The sequence below is a fragment of the Neophocaena asiaeorientalis genome, unplaced genomic scaffold, assembly GCF_003031525.2.
Source record: "Neophocaena asiaeorientalis asiaeorientalis breed wild unplaced genomic scaffold, Neophocaena_asiaeorientalis_V1.1 scaffold78, whole genome shotgun sequence".
Taxonomy (NCBI): Eukaryota; Metazoa; Chordata; class Mammalia; order Artiodactyla; family Phocoenidae; genus Neophocaena; species Neophocaena asiaeorientalis.
The window spans coordinates 6,951,895-6,974,931 of NW_020175018.1; the positions used below are offsets into that span (position 1 = coordinate 6,951,895).

The 23,037-nt window shown below is 52.6% G+C and overlaps 1 protein-coding gene across 4 annotated transcripts in view; it reads right to left on the reverse strand.

Moving 5' to 3' along the window:
* Positions 1 to 919: 919 nt before the first annotated feature.
* The window catches only part of TRAF1 (TNF receptor associated factor 1), a 22,365-nt gene continuing 247 nt past the window's right edge, over positions 920 to 23,037 (reverse strand). Inside the window, exons 1-9 of one of the 4 annotated variants that reach the window (XM_024762767.1) lie at positions 22,774 to 22,979; positions 21,137 to 21,191; positions 19,589 to 19,997; positions 17,587 to 17,671; positions 8,995 to 9,060; positions 8,084 to 8,494; positions 6,427 to 6,604; positions 4,297 to 4,445; positions 920 to 2,254 (exon numbers count right to left, since the gene is read on the reverse strand). In XM_024762767.1, coding sequence (XP_024618535.1) covers positions 2,036 to 2,254; positions 4,297 to 4,445; positions 6,427 to 6,604; positions 8,084 to 8,494; positions 8,995 to 9,060; positions 17,587 to 17,671; positions 19,589 to 19,728 — 1,248 coding nt within the window. In that variant the 5' untranslated portion in view covers positions 19,729 to 19,997; positions 21,137 to 21,191; positions 22,774 to 22,979 and the 3' untranslated portion in view covers positions 920 to 2,035. Of the gene's footprint in view, positions 2,255 to 4,296; positions 4,446 to 6,426; positions 6,605 to 8,083; positions 8,495 to 8,994; positions 9,061 to 17,586; positions 17,672 to 19,588; positions 19,998 to 21,136; positions 21,192 to 22,690; positions 22,980 to 23,037 lie in introns of those variants that run through there. The other 3 variants (XM_024762766.1, XM_024762764.1, XM_024762765.1) reach the window with 3 other exon arrangements.

Below are 23,037 nucleotides of genomic sequence, written 5' to 3' on the forward strand. Positions count from 1 at the left end.
GACAGATGTCCCCATCACTTGCTGGGCCAGACCTTTGTTTCTACACACATCAAGGAAGCAAGTCAGCCTCATGACAGGCTGTCAGCAGCGGGGACGAGAAAAAGAAGCCCTGACATGTTTGTAGCCTATCACGTGTGGCAAGATGCCATTACACTACAAAGCGCTAGGGCTCGGGTATCATATTTGGGCCTCGTGAAAACTTTGTGAGCTGGGCAGGGCCAGGCAGGATGCTTCCCCGTGTTTGTAAATGAAGAGGCTGAGGCACGATGGGATACCAGGTCTGGACTAGGGGTGGGTCTGCGTTTTCTGATATATTGATCCCACTGGGCCGTGCTGCTCCGTTACCTCTTATGTGAGCGTCATCCTCACAAACGCTGGGCTAGAGAGGCCAGGCAGGGCTGCTGACCCATTTCACAGATGAGAACCCTGAGGGTGTGAGGCATGAAGCCCATCACAGCCTCGGCAAACAGAGGAAGAGTAAGCTGCAGGGAAGCCTGGTGGGGAGAGGCAGAGCGGGGGACCTGCCCTGCATCTCTGAGCGGCAACACGCAGCCTCAGGGTTCTGGAAAGACAGGCGAGGGTCCCTACAGGAACTGGTTGTGTAGGGACCTCCAAGGTGAGAAGACAAGCATGGGCCGCAGCCAGGCCAGGCCAGGCCAGGCCAGGTGGGCAGTGGTGCCCGGGCCTTTCTCCCTCTAGCCTCTCCTGCGTAGCATCTCCTTTGAGGTCACAGAACTCAGCGAGGGAGGCAGGCCGGGGCGCGGTTCCCCCATTACAGACAGAAGACTGAGGCAGAGAGGCATGTTCCTGCCAGCACACCAGCCTTGGATGCCACCTGCAAAACCGGCAGCGCCACCCAGAGCTCACAAGTCACCACCAACTCCCACAACCATACCCTTTATGAAAAGTGCAAAAGACATTTAAAAAAAAATTCTTTCTTCGGTTTTATACATATAAAAGGTCAACACCTGTGGGTGGCTCAGCAGTCCTGATCCATCAACTAGAGATGTGGTTACCTTCGTTCAACGGGCGACACGGGATTCTGGAAATGGCCAAGAGTGGGGCCCCCAGGCAGGCAGCGTGGAGAGTCTGTGCCCCTCTCCTTCTCCACGCTCCCTCCAGCTGCCTCTGGGAGCTAGGGACCTGGTTTCACCTGGAGCAGGGGGAGGGGCGCTCAGCTGGGGGACGCGCAGGACGCAGGGCCTCTGCATGGCTCCGCATGGAGGGCAAGCAGACTGCCCGGCCCAGGGTGGCAGGTGCCGTGCGGGTCAGCTCAGCCCACCTGGCAGTACTGAAGGTGAGTCAGGAAACTGGAGGGCATCGGGCTCCTGAATGTTTCCAGACCCCCTGCGGCACTAGGCCTCATCTGGCCCAGGAGGCCTAGAGTCAGAGAGTCTGGGCTGGAAGGAACCATGAAGGTCTTCAAAACCACCCCTCCCCGCATCTGATGCCCTCCCCGCAGCGTGGCCCCCTGGTTTTGCTTGTTCACCTCCAGTGCTGGGGAACTCGGTCCAGGACGGGACAGATTGAATTCGCACCAGCACCCTGTCACTTCCACCCCCTGGTCCTGGTTCTGATTCCAAGCAGGACGAGAGCAAGTTCACTCTCTGTGGCGGCCTGCAGAGGTCTTCCCATCCCTGGAGCTTCTTTGCTGAGGTCCCACACCTCCAGCTCCCCATCCATGCCCCAGCCTGGTCCCCACACCCTCCCCATCTCGGCCGGAGTCCATCTCAACATTCAGGGCCGGGTGGCTCTTGGGGCTCCAGTGCTGCACAGTCAGTGCAGGGGGATCAGTCCTGCACCACCTCCTTTGGGACCCTGTGCCTTTGTGGGCCCAGTCCAAGGTCCCGCCACACTAAACTGATAGCTAGCCACGGTCAATCTGTCCGCTCGGCTCACGTCATGCCAGCCCCGGCCCATCATTGTGCCTTGGGATCTTGGGCGCCAAAGGCAGGACCTCAGTCATCTTGCTGAACCCCCATCTGAGCGGGTGCTCCCTCGGGACCCGGGTGCGGCTTGCTCGGCCCCTCCTGCCCTAAGCGTCTGTCTCCACGATGCACTTGAGGAACATGGTGTCGTCCTTCACGTAGGCATGCTTGGGCGACTGCAGCTTGTTGAGGGGGAAGAAGAGTGGGCAGCCACTGGCCACATTGGTTTCGCTCTGGGGCCGCTGGAAGGATGCTGAGTTCAGGTCGGGCCGGAAGGCGTCGATGGCGTGCTCACGGTTGTTCTGGTCGAGCAGCATGAAAGTGACCTGTGGGGCAGGGGCCAGTGGGAGGTCAGGGACAGGGTCTGTGCCTGTCACCCGTGCAGCCCCTCTAACCCTGAGCTCACACTGATCAGGAGTCAAAGAAACACGTAAGGACCACACATGGTGTACAGGAAGAGCCCGGAAACGGAAGCACCTGGTACCGTGAGCAGGCTTCAGGGGTGTCCCGTGATTAGAGCTCAGGTGTTCTAACAGGAAGGGGGAATTCAGATGCCACTGCCAGTTGTGGTTGGCTGTTGGGGGCTAAAGGGGGGACTAAGCCCGGACAAGGAGGCTGGACTCCATAACCCAAGATGTCCCTTCCTGCACTGAGATGTCTGTCTGATCCTTCAAACACAGCTGGACCCTCCCAGGCGAGAGCAGACAGGCCTTCCACTGAGCAGACGGCAATCAACACCCTGAAACACGAACCCAGCTTCTGGTCTGTACAGGGGCCCTGGGTGCCTCCGAGAAGCCAACGATCTCAAAGTGACACACAGCCTCCTCCCTGGCACACGTCACTGAAACGCCCATCGCCCACTGCAGCAGTCAGTTCTCAAACTTGGCTACACTTTAGAATTCCCTGGGAAGGTTTGAAAACTCCCGATGGTCACGCCTCACCATCTACGGGAGTGAGACCCAGTCATTAGTATTTTGAAAATCCCCCCAGCACGCATGGGAACCACTGACCTACTGACTCATAGCCAGACCACTGCGGCACTACCGCTTCCACCCCACCTGCTCGCCCTTATCTTCCTCCACCCAGCTGAGGTGTGGAGTCCACACCCTCCCCTTGCCTCCCCCACTCCCTTGCTGCCGCTGTCCACCCGCGGGGAATCCCTGCCACACTCCCACCTCCGGCGGCCCTTTTAAGCGTTTTTAACAAACTTTATTTTTCAGAGCAATTTTAGGTGCACGGCAAAATTGAATGGAAAACACAGAGATTTCCGAGTACATGTCCCCACACGACCTCCTACACTGTCAACATCCCCACCAAAGCGGTACATTTGCTACAGGTGATGAACCTATGTTGACGCACCATGTTCACCCAAAGTCCCCGGTTTAAGGTTCATTCTTCGCGTTGTACATTATGCGTTTGGACAAATGTACTTATCATTATAATATCATTCAGAGTATTTACACTGCCCTAAAAATCCTCTGCGTTCCACCCATTCATCTCTCCTCCCCTCCATGAAATCCTGGCAACCACTGATCTTCTTACTATCTCCACAGTTTTGCCTTTTCCAGAATGTCATATAATTGGAATCATACAGTATCTAGCTTTTTCAGATGGGCTTCTTTCACTCAGTAATATGCCTTTAAGCTTCCTCCGCATCTTTTCATGGCTTGGTAGCTTATTTCTTTACAGCACTGAATAATATTCCACTGTCTAGATTTACCAGAGCTCATTTATCTGTTCACCTACTGAAGGACATCTTGGCTGCTTCCAAGTTTTGGCGATTATGAATAAAGTCGCTGTAAGTATCTGTCTGCAGGGGTTTGGTGTGGACGTAAGTTTTCAACGCATTTGGGTAAACATCCAGGAGTGTGATTTCTGGGTCACATGGTAAGAGTATGTTTAATTTTGTAAGAAACCGCCAAACTATCTTCCACGGTGGCTGCGCCGTCTTACAGTCCCACCAGCAGCGAGGGAGAGCTCCCGTGGCACCACATCCCCGCTTGGGACTTGGGCCATTCTAAAAGCTGTGCAGAGGATCTGCTCCTCCTCCCCTTTTCCTGAGAATGCTGTCAGTTCAGGCCAGCCCCACAGGACCTCCTCCAAGAAGTTTTCCTTATTCACCCCCCACGTGAACTTCATCTCTACACGTCTTCCAGGGTCGCTGGTCCAAACACTTTAGCTCCTAGACTCAGAATGCAGCAAAGAGCCTCGGCTACTAGATGTGAACTCAGGCTCTTGTTTTATGAGGGAAAACTGACAGCACGGAGGGCAAAGGATCTGCCGAGGTCACACAGGCGAGTTCATGGCTAAATCAGGATCAGGACCCAGGTTTCCTCCATCTCACCCCCACTGTCCCCCAGGCCCATACCTTGTTCCGGAAAGGCCACGGCAACAGGGCATCATACTCCCCTCTCATGATCACGATGAAGAGGGACAGGTGGGTCCTCTTCCCCGTCCCGTCCCCATTCAGGTAGAGCCGCAGGCACAACTTGTATCCGTACTTGGCAGTGTAGAAAGCTGAAATGAGGAAGCCAGAGTCAGCGCCGAGGCAGCTGGAGAGTGCTGGGCTTTGCAGATGAGGAAACTGGGACTGACAGTTAGGCATGCCCAGGTCATGGCTCAAAACTACAAAATCAGGACTTCCCTGGTGGCACGGTGGTTAAGAATCTGCCCGCCAACGCAGGGGACACAGGTTTGAGCCCTGGTCCGGGAAGACTCCACATGCCGCAGAGCAACTAAGCCCGTGCGCCACAACTACTGAGCCTGCGCTCTAAACCCCGAAAGCCACAACAACTGAGCCCGTGCACCACAACTACTGAAGCCTGTGTGCCTAGAGCCCATGTTCCGCAACAAGAGAAGCCACCACAATGAAAGGCCCGCACACCGCAACGAAGACCCAATGCAGCCAAAAAAAAATAAAATAAAATAAAAATGAAATCTGGGGATGGAGCTCAGCATTCTTCTCCGTTATAGAGCATCAAATCTTGGAGATCATCTGGGCTGGTGGCTGTCAAAGGCCATCAGAATCACAGATTGCCCCTGGAGCTTCTGACTCAGTAGTGCTGGGGTGAGGACTGAGAACTGGCATTTCTAACAGGGGATAGAGATGCTGCTGGCCCTGGGATCACACTTCTGATTTAACCAACCTGCATTTTGTAGTCGGGAACCCAAGCCCAGCAAGGGGAAGTGGCTGGCCACAGTGTCACAGTGTACTGGGGGCAGAGACAGAATTAGGGGCCAGGCCTCCTACCTCCCAACACGGACTTCTTTCCGCTGCCCTAGGCCAAGCGGTTGGGGTCTCCTGGAGGCTGGGAGAGAGTGCGGTGAATCACAGTGCTGCCGGCCACCGCTGGCAAAGGCCCCCGGGATGAATCATCACCTGGTCATTAGGCACAGGGGCCTGTGGGCTCTCTCCCTGGGCAGCTGAAAGAGCCATCTGAGTGTGGGTTCCAGTAGCCTTCACCATGAGGGCCCTTCTGGGAGGGGCTGAGCGGGGACAGGGTGTGGAGGGTATGCGGGAAGGAGTGGAGGAGGGACAGGCTGACAGTCTGACTCATCTGTGCCCCTTGTGTTTTGGTAGAACAGGAAGCCAGAGACACTGCTTGCTTTTTCCCTCTCTGGAAAGAAGCCAGGACAAAAAAGCTTACGTGTAGGAGGCGAGGCCACCCCCTGAAGGGGCTGTCCCTGTTCCTGAGGAAAGGGGGCTGGCTTTGGGACCCAGCCTGCTCTGTGGTGTGGGGCAAGCTCCCATGCCCCTCTGAATCCCAGCACTGTTGACCTTGGGTGTGTCAGAGGAGCAGATGGCCAGGAAAGGCACGGGGCTGGAGCAGATGTGAGTGGTGGTTAAAACTGCCATCGGCAGAAATCCTCCTTAACGACCCACCCGTTTACTTAGAGGCACGCGAGTGAGGCCAGGGGAAAAGCACACAGGTCTGAGCACAAATATACACATTGTTACACAGACAGCTATCAGTTAATTAGGAGAAACAACAACCGAGTAACTGCCTACTTCATGCAAGACGTCGTGCCAGGCCCAGGGGCCCCAGAAACGACTAAGAACTGCCCCAGTGTACACGATACTCAATCACGTGCTCCCCACAGTGGTACACAGAGTTCTCCACTTGTCTTATTTCAGACCACGGGGTCTCTGAGGGCGGGGCCCCACGGTATTTACCTGTGAAAGTCACCCTGGGCTTCCCTCGCATCTACACAAACTTTGGTTCACAGCACACTCTCATTCACTACCGCTATCCACGCAACGTAGATCATTTTATTCCTAGTTGCAGACCATGACGGATGTCCAGGGAGGTATGCCTGGTGCAAACAGCCCCTGATCCACGCGGCTGAGCGGGGAGGGGCCTACTACCTCTGCGGGCCTGGTAGGGCCGGGGGCCCGAATGGACACTGGTCTAACTGGACGCAGCCCGCCTGTCAGAGCGGGACCCCCACCCCCGCCCGCCTCCCCCAGCTGGTGTCTGTGCCCCCGGGGAGGCCTTACCTGGGGAGAAGAGGCTGACAGTCCTGCCGCAGGCTGACTCATGGCACCGCCTGGTGACACTGGTGACCTTCCATAGGAACGTGCCGTCGTAGGAGGCCTCTTCCATGAGGCGGAAGCTCTGCTCCAGCTTGCCCAGGGCCTGGTCTTTCTGGGCCAAGGTCTGCTGCAGCTCCATCACCTGGGGCGGGGAAGCCCATTCAGCCAGGGGCACCAGAATCCAGCTTGGCGGTGGGATGGGGACAGTGGGATGTAGAGACAGAGCTGCCCCCGAATTTGCTTTCCTTGCCTCCCTCAGCCACGTGCATCTGCCTTTGTACATGCCGTCCCTCCTGCCTGGGATTCCTTTCCCTTCCTTGTCCACTGGCCAACTCCTGTTCGTCCGTCAGGAACCTGGCTCACAGAGTTCTTCCTCTGCAAAACATCCACTGCCCTAGCTCAGCTGGTATCTCTCTTTCATCTTCGATCTTATAGAGGCTTTACAACCATCTGAGATACATTTTTCTGCCTTTCCAACAGGATAGACGGTCTCCCCTATCAACGGCTGGGCCCATGCTCATTTTATCTGTGTCCATGCCTTGCACAGTGCCTGGCACGTAAGAGTAGAGCCAGGAAATTCATTAATGAACTGAAGACACAGTCACTGCCCTCGGGGAGGCCATCACCTTCCAACTGGGGCAAGAGTTACATAAATAAATCCTTTACTTCGCCACCCAAACCCAGTGCCTGGCTCTTCTGGTAGGTTCCTCCACTGACATTTGAAAGAATACAAATTTTTTCTTGGGTGTACTCAGGTAGGGAAGTCAGGAATGGAAGTGAGTGTCCTTAAAGAAAACTGAAGCCCTAATTTTACGGATGGGAAAGCTGCAGTCCTGTGATTTGCCCAGATCTATACAGCAAATTAATGGTGGACCTGGAACGAAAATCCAGGCCTAACTCAACATGAGATGGTGAAGTAATGTTGCTGCCCCCCCAAAAAGCAACATTAACATTGTGACTGGTTATATTAAGAAAAGTATAAGCTCTGGAACAAAGGAGGGGACAGTCTGGTACAACCAAGAACTGTCAGATAAGTGGATTATCTGGTGGTTTGACACCACCACTCTGAGTGTGTGGAATCCTTTAGAGGCTGAGCCAGCACATATGAGGACAGCATGAAACGATGTGCTCTGATGAAGTGGTGAAGGCACTGGGGGTGTTTAGCCTAAAAAAGGAAACACTCAGGATATTATTACTGACTGCTCATCTCTGAAGGGCTTCCATGGGGGCTAGAAGTCAGATGTTTTGGGGGCCCCGAGGGGCAGGGAAGACACAGGAGGCTGATTTTAGTTAAGTACGAGGGAGAACTTTCTAGCGGTGCAAAATGTCCAGCTGTGGAATGAGATGCTTGGGGTAGGAATAGTCTATTGCAGAAGTTTAAGCAAAGGAAAGGAAGCACTGGATGGGGGAGTTTGACCTTGACTATAACTTCTGACTCTGTCCTCTTCCTAGAAGGCTGTGGGATGCAGGAGAGATATTTTTGAAGGAGGAGTGACTGGTCTGCACAGGGAGAATGCTTAGCAGGAAGGCTGGTCCTCTGCTCTGGAGACAAGATGGGGTGGCAGGGCGGTGGGGGGGGGCCCTGAGCTGCCTTGAGGGTAAACGTGCCTCCCATGCTCACCCTCCGTTCCAAGCTCAGGATGTGCTCACGGCCCAGCCGGCTCTGGTGGATGGAGGCGGCCAGGGCCAGGTGGGAGGCCTCCACCTCCTTGTTGAGGACGGCGACAATGTTCTCAAACACGCACAGCTTCCCCTCCAGCTCAGTCAGGAGCTTCTCCTTCATGAAGTGCTGCAGGGCCAGCTCCTCCTGGCTCTCGGAGCAGGGGGCCCGGTAGCAGTCCACCTCTAGGTCCCCAGCTGCCTCCACAGCCCCCTGCAGCTGCAGGTCTGACAGATTCCGCTCCAGGGCCATGGGTCCAGACCCCAGGCCAGAGCCCAGCTGGGCCTTCCACTGTTTCATGAACCCTAACAGCAGGTTCAGGTGGGTAGCCTGGGAGGTGACCTCATGCTCCTGCATGAACTTTGGGCCCCCCTGCCAAGAGAGTGGGGCTGATCAGTGAAAACAGAGGGGGAGGGAGGACCAGGGAGCAGTGGAGAGTCCTGCCACCAAAGGTTGCCAAGGGAAGTCATATCCATTCACCCGGCCAAGGGAAGTGTACAGCAAGAGGGATTCGGAGAAGGACCCTGGCATGAGACATAGCCATGATGAGCTGTGTCCATCCCAGCCTCCAGAGCAACAATTCTGCCATGCCCTTGAGCGCAGTGATGATTCAGGACCATGGAGAGAGGCAAAGGGGGTTTTTGGGGGTGTGGGCAGTGGTCATTTTTGTGATGCTACAAATGCCCAGGTGAGACATTAAGAAGAACTCCCCTGAGTACAAAGACGATTTACTAGTGAATTTGTTGCTCGGGAAAGTCATGTAAGGTACATCCAGAGGCGTAGCTTGATGTTGTGGGAACATCCCGGAGGGGCTGATGGGAAGGTCTGAGACTGTAGTATAAAGATCTCCTCTCTCACACTCAGATGCTTACCTTGAAGGCGCAGCCAACACCTGCAAAGGGACACCCAACTCCAGCCTCAGCCACCTCGGGGTGATCCTGGAAATAAGAACCATGTCACTGGATGTTATGGGGCTCCCAGTGGCACTGGGGCTCTCTGCAAAGCACCAGCATCCACCAGGCATAAGCTGGGCTGGGCCACAAAACTCTGCACATGCTGTTCCTTCTGCTTCAGCCGTCCTGTAACCCTCCTTCAGAACGAGAGCAGGGCCCCTGCTGTGCTCCTGGGAAGCGCTGCCACCTCTCCTGATGGGACATATTCCACTCAGCCCTGTAATCATCATTTACTTTTTGGTTGCCCCCACTGGTCTGGGGGCTCTGTGAGGGCCTCTAACAAGCAACTTGACAATACTGTTAACCTATGTATAAGTCTGAGGAGTTTACAAAATGCTTTCATAGTCATAATTCTTCCTAGGGCCCCTAACAACACTTGGGGATAGCAGGGTAGGTTTTTTGTTCCCATCTGATTGATGAAGAAACTGAAGCTCACAGAGGGCCAGGGATTTACTCAAGGAGGAACAGCTAGGAAGCAGCACAGCTCCAGGGATCTTCCTACCCCATGTCTCTATCTCTTATCAAGAGTAAGTCCAGGGCTTCCCTGGTGGCGCAGTGGTTGGGAGTCCGCCTGCCAATGCAGGGGACACAGGTTCGTGCCCCGGTCCGGGAGATCCCACGTGCCGCGGAGCGGCTGGGCCCGTGAGCCATGGGCGCTGAGCAACGGGAGAGGCCGCAACAGTGAGAGGCCCGCGTACCACAAAAAAAAAAAAAAAAAAAGGGTAAGCCCAGGAGAGACTGGGAGAACATTTTTTCCTAAACATAGACCTGGAAAGGGCTTATATCCAGAATATATAAAGAACTCTTACAATTCAATAAGACAAACAACCTAATACAAAATGGGTAAAATACTGAACAGATACTTCACAAAATAAGATACACAAATGACAAGCCTATGTAAAGATGTTCAACATCACCAGTCATCAGAGAAATGCAAATTGTAACGAAATGCCACTGTCCACTCACTAAATGGCTAAAATTTACAAAGAACGAGAATATCGAGCTTTGGTGAGAACGTGGAGGAACTGAAACACTCATAGGCTGCTGGTGGGAATGCAAAATGGTACAATCGCTTTGGGAAAATCTATGGAAGTATCTCATAAAGTTAAATCATACATACGTAAGACCGTGCTTATCAAGTTATCAGACAACACACACATTCCACTGCTAGGAATTTACCCAAGAGAAAGTGAAAATATGTTCACGGCAGCTTTACTCCTAAGAGGCCCACGCTGCCAGCAATCCAAGTATCCATCAACTGGTGGATGGATGAACAAAGTGCGGTATATCCGTACTCTAGGACACTACTCAGCAGTCAGATGGACTAAATTACTAATATGTGCGATAACATGGAGGGACCTCAAAACATGCTAAATGAAAAGAGTCAAACACCAAAGACTACATACTAGGATTCTATTCTTACAAGATTCTAGAAAAGGCAAAACTATAGTGACAGAAAATAGACCAGTGGCTTCCTGGGCTGCAGCTGGGGGAGACTGACTAAACAAGGGCACAAGGAAGCTTTTTCTGGTGCAGAAACATTCACCCTCCTGACTGCAGGTCACACGATTGTATACATTTCCCAGCATTCATCAATCTGTGCACTTAAAATGAGTGAATTTTATTACATGTAAATAATATCTTGATTTTCCAAGAGCTTTGTCGTTGTTTTTAAGAATAACCTCATGGGGTGATGTGAAGGGAGATTTGGATGAAAGGAGGGGAGGACAGAGGTCTTTTGGGCTGAGCAAATACAAAGCCACACTAGTTATTCTCTAATAGTAAAATAAGTGAGAGCTGTGGGCTTAATGAGTACAGTTGGTTTGGGACACAGAGCACAGCCCAGCAAAAGGCCACCCCCCACTTTGCCCCATTGCCTGGGGCTTCAAGCACAAGTTGCTCCCAACAAAGAATAGAAAACAGATGTTTTACTGGGGAGGGGTGTGTAGCCTTGTCAGGGAGACTGCAGTGGCCTTGGAAAGTGCCCTGTGATGCAGCCTCTCCCAGAAGGTAGTTCCTGACATGAGGGAAGGATGGAGGGCCTGAGGCCGGGGAGGAACCTGGCAAATGCACGAGGGGTCATCTCTCGGGCCCTGAAACTCCCTATGCGCCCATGATTCGAATCCTCTGCCGTTCTAAGGGTATATGCTTGAAGTGAGAGTCAGAGGGAGGTAAAAAGGTGAAAGTGATAGAACTAACGGTGGGAGTCGAGAATCACCCACAGGTGGAGAGGCACATGTTCCTTTGGCATCTGAGCCCTGTGGTGTGTCTGTGCAATGAAAGCCCACGCAGGCTGGCAAGTGCCACATGGGTGGAGCGGGCATCCTTATTACCACGTACAATGGGAGTGGGCTGGGACCAGCCTCTTGTGTCTGGCAGAGGAGGGGCAGGGGGTAACTTGAGAGGCCGCTGGTGGCCAGCCAGGCTTCCCAGAGTCCCACCATCAGTCACTCAGTCTCTCCTTCCTTGGGGTGCTTTCCAGGGTTAAGGGGGTGGGCTCTGGAGCCAGCCTGTCAGAGTGCAAAGCGCATCTCTGTCCGTTCACACACTATCTATGTGGCCCTGGGAGAGTTATTAACCTCTCCATGTCTCAGTTTCCTAGTCTGCAAAGTGAGTATAATAACAGAACTCCCCCTTATAGAGTTATGGTGAGGATTAAATGCCATAATATATGTAAATTCTGACACGAGTGACCTATTGTGCTGTAACAAAATACCACAAACTTATTGGCTTAAAACAACCCCCACTGAGACTTCCCTGGTGGCACAGGGGTTAAGACTCCACGCTCCCAATGCGGGGAGCCTGGGTTCGATCCCTGGCCAGGGAACTAGATCCCACATGCATGCCGCAACTAAGGAGCCCACCCACGTGCTGCAACTAAGGAGCCAGCGAGCCACAGCTAAGGAACCCGTGAGCTGCAACTAAGACCTGGCGCAACCAAATAAATAAACAAACAACAACAAAAAGCCAACCCACATTTTTGGGGTTGGCCAAAAAGTTCGTTCTGGTTTTTCATGTCGTGGGAAAACCCGAACGAACTTTTTGGCCAGCCCAATATTATCTTACAGACCTGGAGACCAGAAGTCCTAAAAGTGAGCAGGATTGTGCCCCTTCTGGAGGTCCAAGGGGAGCATGTTTTCTTGTTTTTCCAGCTTCTGAAAGCCACCCGCACTCCTTGGCTCAGGGTCCCTCCCTCCATATTAAAAGCTAGCAGCAGAGCATCTTCCGATCTCGCTCTGATTCTGATTCTCTTGTCTCCCTCTTTTGGGGGTCCTTGTGATAACAATAGGCTCACCAAATAAGCCAGGGTCATCTCCCCATCACAAGATCCTTAATTTAATCACATCTGCAAAGTCCCTTTTGCCATTGTTATGGGCTGAGTAGTGTCTCCCCACCCTGAATTCATATAGGGAAGTCCTAGCTCCCATGAACATGACTGTATTTGGAGACAGAGTCTTTAAAAGAGGTAATTAAGTTAAAAGGAGGTCATTAGGGTGAGCCCTACTCCAATATGACTGGTGTCCTTAGAAGAAGAGAAAATTAGGACACAGACATCCAGAGGGAAGATGATGGGAAGATGCTGGGGGAAGAGGGCATCCACAAGCCAAGGAGAGAGGCCTCAGAAGAAACCAACTCTGTCTAGAACTTCTTGCCTCCAGAACTGTGAGAAAACAGATCTCTGTTGTTCACACCACCCAGTCTGTGGTACTTAGTTACGGCAGCCCGAGCAGACTAACAGAGCCATGTGAGGTAACATATGCACAGGTCCCGGGGATTAACACGTGGGCATCTTTGGGGAGCATCATTCTGCCTGACGCGGTGCTCAGTAAATGTTACCCATGATTAGTAGAAGTACTATTATTAGCAAAATTATTCCTGTGGATTAAGCACTGCCCTTGGGACATCTTTTTCCTTTTGCTAATGGCTGTCGCATACACGCGTCTCATTTAATCCTCACATCTCAAACTCTTAATAACTAATTCTGTAAAACCCTATTTTCCCACTGGAGGTTCTGCCTCTCGTGTAGGTGAGGAAGCTGAAGCTGAGATGGCCGGTGACTTGCAGGATGCAAGTTTGGGGCAAGGCTGTGGCAGAGGCCAGGGGCCTGGAATCTACGTCCAGGGTCCTTCCTCCCCACCAGGAGTCCTCACCTTGACTAAAGGGTAGCCTCATCTGAAGTCCAGGGACCGAGGGGACTGGAGTGGGAAGGGGCTGGGGTCGCAGAGGAGGAACGGGGCATCTGTCCTGAGCCAAGCCTGTGCCTGTCTGGTGCCACAGAAGGCCCCTGTGTGAGCGGTCTCATTGCTTGCAAACTGCTAAAAATAAAATTCGCAGTGGAATTTCCTCTGAGGAGGAAACAGAGAAAACAAAATCCCAGCCCTGAGGGAACACTTGTCCTTCTGTCCACGTCCGAGAAATCTGGGTGTGTGTGGTGTTCCCAGCTTCCCTGCTTACCCAGGCCCTTTGTGACGGGGTCAGCAGAGAGCTCCATCAAAGGGTCCACACTTGGGGACCTAGGGGCCTCCGAGAATGTGAGTGTCAAGAGGGTGCCGGGAGCATGAGAGCTGCCTCCGTGAAGCTACTGCACAGAGCGGAGGGTCTGCAATGTGCCAGGCACTTCCCACGCTGCTGTGCTGGGCACTGAGGCTGGCCAAGGTCTGGGATGCCAGGAGGGGCTGTTTTTGCTTGGGTCTCAGCTAGTGCTGAGGGAGAGGCACTCGACAGTGACAGGGTGGACTCGGTCCGCTCGCCAGTTCCTGCCCGCCTCTGTACCTGAGTCAGTTTCCTTTCTGGCAATCTCTGCTTGGCTCAACTGCCACCTCCTCCAGGAAGTCCTGCCTGATTCCCCTAGTTGAGAGTAGTCTTGCCCATTCCTGTTTCCACAGCATTTGGTGGATTCCAGCACTTAAGGCGGACTGTGTATTTAAACCTGTGTAAAACATTTGGGGGTGATCCACCATCTGGAGGCAGCAGAGAGAAGATGTCAGCAGCCTAAGGGGCAGGAGTGGGAGCCTGGCTCTGCCTCCACCTTTGCTGTATGACTGGTGCAGGCACACCTCTTCACTGAACCTCGATATATTACCCACTGGTGAAATAGGGGTATCACCACTGCCCATGACACGGGATGTCATGGGATCGATAAGGTTACAGATGCAATTGTCAAGCTCAGAAGTGTAAGGGGGTTCATTTCCAGGCATTGCATTTCCAAGCACACAGATATGCACAGAGGCTGAGGACAGACTCAAGATGGACGTGGTCAGCGTCCTTCCACAGACTCAGGACGGCCTCAGGGGACAGGAGGCTGACTGACTTACTTTTTGTGGCCCCAAGGGAGACAGACTTCAGCTCAGTACAAACAAAGAGGAAAATGGTACAACAATTCGTTCCCCATGGTGGAAGTGGTGGTTTCATGCAGTAATGAGCTCCCCGTCACTGGAAGGACACAAAGCCACTTGGCAGGAATCCAGTACAGAACGGAAATTGGACTAGACAGCTTGACCTCCTATTGTTTTCTGATTCTAGAATAGTTTAAGGCACTCTTGTAAGCCACTGGCAGCAGCTTGGTTTTGACCTTCCTGAGTGACCTCAGAGGGAAGCGAGTGAGAGAAACAATCCCATTCACAGGGTCTCAGGCAGACAGAATTGACTGCTATTTCCCAGCCACCGGGTCGTCCCCTACTTCATTGTCACTTCTGTAGGAAGGTCATTCTAGGCAAGAACCAAGTCTCTAACCAGGTCAACAGTTATCCTTTAATATCTGCTTCTTACATGAGCTAATCGGTCTCGGGCTTTGAGCACTTCTTAGAGAGACATTAATCTAATGAAGTCAGAGGAGGAGGACAAACTGATAAGCAGATGGCATGGAAAGTGTCGCAAGAATGGGCACCTCGGGGCTTAGCTCAGCTGGTCTCCGGCCCGGCCTGTCCACCCCACCTTCACTTCCCAGGTTTCCCCAGATGCGCGAACTGCAGAATCACCACGTATGCAAAGTGTCGATTTATAATCAGCTGCTTTCCTTTGGTCAAAAGTCCCCCCAAAGTTCCCATTGGGTCAGAAGCTGAAGGAGTCCCTGGTCTTTCCACTTGTGGCTTTGTGCAGGTGTCAGACCACTGGCTCACCCCACCAGCTTTCCACTGGGGGTGTACCCTCCTCCCACTCTGTAGCCTGTTTCAGTGCCTGTAATTCCATCATCAGAGTCACTTCATTTGGTTTAAGGCAGCAAGTTTCAAACTGTGCTCTGCAGGGCCCTAGGAATCCCCAGTGTCTCTGAGGGGCTGGGACAGGAGAAGGAAGTGGGGTAACCGAAAGGACAGGGCTCCAGGCTCCCCTTTAATCAGAACGCTTCTACTTTCATCTGATTTCACATTAACAAAGATGAAAAAATTAAGACTACTGGGTTGAGAGATATTAAAATATCTCATCTTCATGTTATCTAAGATTTGTACAATGAATCTGTATTCATTTTGTTAAGAGGCAAGAATAAAACACGTCAAAACAACAGCCCTGATGCCTTCGGGCAGGCAGGTGCCTTAGAAAGCATCTAGCCCATGTCCTCTCTTTCGAGGGCGGAGTACAAAGATCTCAAATAGGGAGGCTTGGAAAGTTATTCCATGGGTGTTAATCCTATTAGCTCTTAACCACATTGTAGAGTATAAAGTTCTGGGGAAATGCACTGGATCCTTACTATTATTCCCTTGACGACCTGCGGGGGGAGAGGGTTGCTGACAGGAAGACAGGAAAGCCCTCAAAACCAGCTCTGGTGGGACAGGAAATTCCTCCAACTCTCCGCAGGAGAGGGGCCAGAGCGGAGAAGGGGTAAGGAGGCGTGGAGACCTGCCTGCCTCTGGTTCCACAGCAGGAGGGAGAGCCGCCCTGCCAGCCACTGACTGGCAATGGGACATTGCAGATGCTGGAAAGACCCTGCACAGTCAATCTAGCATCTTCACTTTACAGGTGGAGACAGGGGAGTCATCTCAGCCATGCACTGAATTATAAAGCCATCCTCAGACACCAGTCTCCTGACCCCTGGGCCATGGTTCGGGCAATGGTGGAGCTTTGGTTGAAAGGAGCCGGTGCCTCACAGTGTGGACAGTGCTGGTGGCCAAGTTGGCGAGACCCTGGTCATGAGGGAACTTTGCAATGAGACGCCCCTGTGGGTGTCGGGGCCCATGTGTAAGAGGGGATTAGATTTACAGCAGGGATTCTTAAAGCTTTGGATTCACAGACCAATACCAGTTTGTTTGCTTTTTAAATTAGGAGATGAACATAAAGATTGCCATTTTAAAATTTTACTAAATAAAGGCTTTACCCCCGAATTCTATCACCTATCACAATCATTTCCTTTATACAAAGACATGAATAGGAAGGGCATCATCTCAGAGTAAAGGTTGACTCTATAAATGGAAAGAATTTACTTTTATGAGAAAAACTCGTAACAATTTCCTTATTTTTTTTTTTTTTTTTTTATCATTTTTTGTCATGAACTGGTGGGAATGGACCAGTGCTGGTCAACAGGTGGGAACCTCTGGGCTGGACAGATTACCTGCGAGGGTCCTTCTCCAGCTCAGAAGGGCTGGGGTTCTAAACTGATGCCTGAGGGTATCTCTTTGGCCCCTCACACTACCAAAGTTGCATCTTATTCCTGGAAGCACGGTTTGGCAGAGCCGGAGAAGTGAGATGAGGATGGCCTGTCCCTGTCTGAGGGCAAACAGGGCCAGAAAGAACTGTCTAGGTCAAGAGTTGGCTAACTTTTTCTGTCAAGAGCCAGAGAGTGAATATTTTGGGCTGTGAGGCCTCTGTTGCAACTATTCACCTCTGCTGTTTCAGGACATAAACAGCTACAGGGACTTCCCTGGTAGCACAGTGGATAAAACTCTACACTCCCAATGCAGCGGGCCCAGGTTCGATCCCCGGTCAGGGAACTAGATCCCACATGCACGCCGCAACTAAGAGTTCGCATGCCACAACTCAGGAGCCTGCCTGCTGCAACTAAGACCCGGCACAACCAAATAAATATAAATACATAAATAAATATTAAAAATAAAAAAGCAGCCACACGCAAGGCATATATACATGAGTGAGTTGTGGCTGTGAACCGATATAACTTTATGTAGGGACCTGGAAGTTTGAATTCCTTATAATTTTCATGTGTCACAAAATCTCATTCTCCTTTCAATTTTTAGAAACCTTTTAAGTGTAAAAACCATTCTTTGCTCGTAAGCCGTACAAACAGGCGGCAGGCTGAGTTGGGCCCGCAGGCTGTGGTGTGTTGACCCCTGTCTAGATGCTGTTCTCACCCTGAGTCTGTCACGGGTCGGCCAGGTGGCTTGGGGCAAGTTGCTTCCCCACCGCAAATGTCAGTCTCCTCACTGCTGACAAAATGAATTCAGTCTAGACTCAGACAAGGAAGGAGCCACCTGGCAGGGACTAGGTGGGCAGATACCTACTTGGCCTCTTCCCCTGCCAACGGAGACAACTGACAGACAGTCTTTCCTGGCAGTGCCAACTTACCTGCTCCTGAGACAGAAGGCTTCCTGGCCTTTCAGATGGTGTGTCATCCCCTTTGCATTTGGGACAGATCCGATCCTCACCATTCCTGGGGACACATGAACAAATGCCACTGAGTGAGGCATTCACGACTCCATGGCACCAACCACCGTCCCCAGAGCTCCAAATGCCTAGCCCTTGCCCAGTGTGGCAGCTGATACCAATGAGCCTGCAGCTCCACAATCCCAGACCCACCATTCCTAAGCCAATGTTTTCCTGTAGTTTGCAGTGAGCTTCTCTGGCAGCCAAACCTGATCTGAAGTGACTAGAGGCTATTCAAGCCCCTACTTATCCCACTTAGTGTGAATATTTATGTTTGCAGAAATATTCATTGCTTGATTATAAGGTGCATCCCCAATTCCCGCTGGAAGAATTACACAGTAATGCACTGACTTGCTTTTCTAAAATCTGAAAAACTTCTCCATTCCAAACTACATCTGACCCCACGGGTTCAGATAAAGGATTGTGGATGTGCAGCTATATTAGTTCTTCTCAGCTTCCTCTATTTTATTTTGGTCTCTTATTTTTAGTAATTACAGATGACCATGGCCTCTCAGAATAAGAAGGGGCCTCCGAGAACACCTAGCCTGAGGTTCTTAACCAGGAGTGGGTGCCGGACTCTGAATGGGGTGACACATGGTCCTATGTGCTTTAACAAAGCTCCCAAGCGATCCGGTCCTCAGTGAGAGCCACGGGTCAGGCCCATTTTACAGGAAGGAGAATGAGGCCTCAGAGGACGTATGGATCCACCAAGGTCGAGGGAGGCAGGCGCAGAGCTGGGCAGAGCTCTTCAGGCCTCAGGCCTGGATCCCTCTCCCGCCTCTGCCAGGTTTTGGAAGGACAGCGAAGGAAGCCAAGAGACCCATTGCAAAAGCCTGAGATGAAGCCAGGATGGTGAAACCAGTCGAGCTTTGCTCCTCCCCCCACCTGCCCTTCTCACCACCACCTCTCTCCGCCTTCTCTCGGCCTCCTCCTTTGTGAAAGCATTGGAACTCCTCAAGCTTGCCTGAGAAGTTTCCCACCTTCTTAAACTGTAAAGTCCCAAACAAAGGTCAGGCTGGGGGTGCACGGCAGTTTAAGAACACATCTGCCAGGAAACTGACCTGCGGCAAACTGACCTCATCTGTCCATTAGGCCTCACTGTCCTCATTTGTAAAATAGGGTAATAATAGCACCCACCTTTCCAAGGGGCTTCTGGAGACACAAGAGTGCTTGGCACACAGTTGGTACATAATAGTTGCTTAAGGTGGGATACTGACGATCATATTGATGTCACACCTCTCTTAGTTATTTATATTTTACATATAAATATACACATATTTAATATATAATATACAATGTAAATTATATACGTGTATTTTATACACATGCAAAATGTGTGCATTGTATATATTTATATGCAAATATATACATATTTTATATATACATCCATAAATGTATAATATATGAATACAAAAAATATCTAGTCCCCTTTAAAAGCATTCCCAGCAAACAGTCTGAAGTGATGGGTGATACTGTGGAAAAAGATCTATTTGTACAGCAGTTTGTCATTTACCAGGGAGTTTATATTCATTATTACAAGGATTTTTTGGAATGTTATTGACTGGGCCTTGTAACAATCCTGGGAGGTAGAAAATCACTTTACAGGCATTTTACAGACAAGGAGGCTGAGACATCAAACAATTTGCACAGGCCACACAGTAAGTAGCCCAGCTGGACCCAGAGGCTCTCCCCCAGACCCCGGATGGCCTTCTGCTAAGGGAGCTGACGTCTTTCTGTGGCTACTTCTCCTCCCACCAACAGTCAGACGGGGCAGTGTCCGGGACCCTTGAGGAACAGGTGTGGAAGCTGAGGCCAGAGAGGTGAAGTCACCTGCCCAAAACCACAGCTCCTCACCCCCGCCTCCCGTGAGGGGTCCCTCCCTGGCACCTCCTTCCCACCCGCCTCTTCTCCTCTGACCCCTCACCTCACGTTCTCAGAGAGACAGACGGCGCAGCAGAGGGGCCTGGGCTCTGGTGGGTCCTGGCAGACGGTGGGGGGGCACCCAAAGGGGAACTCGTTCTCATCGGGGGCCGGGTGGCGGCTGCTGGCCGAGCCAGAGGCCATCTCAGGGTCCCAGGCTGGCTGGTGGGGGGCCCCTGTTCAAGCTCCTCTGGGGAGGGGACCAGCTCCGTGGAGTCTGTGCTGGGAGAAGAGGTGAGTGCTGGCCAGGCCACCCTCTCTGATGTGCAGGAGTCTGATGATTTTATCTTCTCGCTGGCTTGTGCGGTTCAACGTCACAGCTGAGTCACAGCAGGGATGAGACAGGAATTACCCTTTGTGGTGAAAAAAATCCCCTGGATGGTGACTGCAGGCTCTAGGAGTGTCCAGTCATTCTTTTGAGCAAGAGGGAGGGGAAAGCAAGTCAGAGAGAAAAAAGAACCGTGTCACGGACTTTCAGGAACCACAGTTAAAGTTTCCCCAGTCGGAGGACCTCAGGCTGCCACTGGCTTCCTCCACTTCCTCCCCAGGGGACAGGAGCAGAGAGAGCCCCAGTCGGTGACTTGTCTATGTTCCCTGGAACCTCCGAGCAGCCTAGGATACTCGGTGTGGGTGTTCACTGCCCCAGTGGAAATCCCCAGGGTTCTGGAGTCAGGTCCAAAAATGCAAGATCTGTGCATATTAGCTCTGCCCTGTCCAGAGTATCTTAGGTAAAAGTCACTTTTGCACAGCGGGTCTCGGTTACCCCATTTGTTTAAAAAAAAATAATTGCAAGGGATTATCTCCAAGACTTCTCTGGGGTCTAAAATTCTGGGACCCCATGGCCAAGGCCAGCAGGAAGGCTTCTGATGGCCCAGCCCTGCCCATGGCGTTCTCCATCAGTATGTGTGACACCTGGCCCTCCCCTCTGAAGTCCGAGGCCTCAGGACCATGGACTGCTCAGGGCCCTGCCTCCACGGCCCCACTCAGGAAGTCACAGGTGGCCACAGACTCGGATCAGGCGCCACCACTTCCTGGCCCTGAGAAGAACAAAGGTCTAAATAAATACAAGGTCACGAGGAGTTGGTCTCAGCTGCCAAGTGGGACGCAGATCCATTGTTGTGTGGGAAGCATGGCTCCTGGCACATCTACCATGCCCCAGGCAACATTTTCCTTCCTATTCCTTAGAGCAACCTGTTAGGAATTCCGCAGGCCCGTGGAGGCACAGAGGAGCAAGATGCCTGGTCCAAAGTCACACAGCACCTGGTGGTACAGCACGATGACCACCAGGTCTGTGGGACTCTAAGCTCTGTGTTCTTCCTCCCATTCAAGAGAGGCAAAAACAAGGCAGCTTGGTGGAGCCTACAGAGCCCAGGATGGAGGTCAGAGCTTCTAGCCTTTGTTTCCTCACCTACCAAATGGAAAAGATGATCCCTCCACATCTTTCTATTCTGCTGGGCTGCTACTAGGGGTTTTGCAAACTTTCATAGTAGTTTCAAATCACAGGCTTCGAGGTCTGACAGATCTGAGTTGGGACCCTGAGTCCATCACTTACTAGCTGTGGGTCCTGGGACAAGGTCAGTAACTTCTCTGCACCTCAGTTTCTGCATCTGCAAAATGGGGTTAATATTAATACCTACTTCACCTGAGTTGTAATAACTAAATGAGATCATGGGTGAAAGCATGGCATGGTGCACGGCCCAAGTGAAGTGCCCGAAAAACTTTGATATTGATGATGGCCACAGCCCTTCCAGCTCCTCAAGGTCACGAAGAAAGATTAAAATGGTAAGTTATGCTTATATAGTGTTTTCACATCCATCGACTTTAGATGAGCCTCACAAGTGGGCAAGGCAGGTCAGACGTTGTCCTCTGACCCTAGTAAATTCAACTGTCCACCTTCCCGGGAGCGATGCTGAGTCTGCCTGAGGTCACTGGCAAAGAGGGCATGGCACCCTACCCTACTGCTGCAGTGGAAATCAGGACCTCCACCCTCACCTGGGCCAGCCCTGACCTGGCCCTCTCAGCAAACGACCTTGAGGCCTACTTCGGAGAAAGACTATCAGAAAGCCACTCACTTAACCACATACCCCAAACCTGCAAACTTCCCTGCGTCCCCACCTGCTCCCTCCTTCCCTAGGTTTGGCACAGGAACCCAAGATTTCTCTCTCCATCCAAGTTCTTCGGTCCCTTTCTCTCTGCTCCCTTTTCTCTCCCCTCTGTCTTCAATGCCTCCCAGCTCCTTCCTATCAGCAGCAAAATATCGCAAGCTGCTCTAATAATTACAAGTGAAAAGTAACAGGTGCTTTTAGTGCCGTGTTAAGTGCTTTTACAGGCACCATCTCATCTAATCTTCACGTGAACCCTATGAGGCAGGTATTGTCATCTTCATCCCCGTTTTACGGAAAAGGGAACTGAGGCACCAAGAGGTTCAGTGACATGCCCAAGGACTCCCCGATAGTGAGTGGGGACTCGGGAGCCCTGAGCCTGTGTTCTAACCACACATGGTGCTTTAAAACGCCCTCTACCCTCATTCCACATTCCTCTCCAACATCTACACCTTCTCACTTTAACGTAACTCCTAGAAAATACTGTCTACACGGACGCTCCGCTTCCTCACTCCAATCTCCATGGAACCATCTCCCCAAGGTTCTCAAGGTCGAGGGTACCAAACGTCCGGGGCTTGTCCCAGTTTCTATCCAACCAGCCCTGTGGCCAGCACCTGACACGCCTCTTGGCGCCTCCTTTCCAGTTCCCTTCCTTGCTGTGGCTTCCTGTACCCCTTCCGTGCTCCCCCCGGCCCCACTTCTGTGGCTGCTCCTCCTTGTGTCTCCTTGACCCCCTTCTCTTCCACTCTGAACCGCCATCAGCCCCATCTCTGCGTCCCTCCCCCCCCCCGCGGGCCCCGAAGACGCGGAGTCTCTGCACTGTACACCCGCGTCTCCCCAGCCTTCCACTTGTCCTTCGGGGCGCAGCTGGACCAGGCCCCACTTTCCCTGGGAGTCCCGGTGGGCCGCCCCAGGATGACGTTGGGCTCCCAGCTTTGCGATCCCACCGCGTCCCTCAGCCGGAGCACAATCACCCCCCGCCCGGCTCAGTGATGCCGGATGACCTGTCCGTGTCCCCCAGCCCCATTCCCCGCGCGGGCTGGTGACGGCCGTCTCGCCACCGCCACATCTCCGGATGCGTGCGCACCGATGGGAGCAGAGCGGCGCCCGCGACTATTCAAGGATGAGCCCCCGCAGGGCTGCCCCGGGCGCCCGCAGGAAGGGCGGGGGCAGCAAGTCCGGGGCAGGGCTCTGCAGCCGGGATTCCAGGTCCCGGAGGCGCGCGGGGAGGGGGCCCGCACTTGGGCAGCCCCCGCCCCCGCCCCAGAGAGCTGGAGCCGGGCTGTCCCGGGCGGGGAGCGCTGGGGCGGCGGCCGGGAGCCCCCGCAGTCCCGGGGTGGGTAGGGGCGGG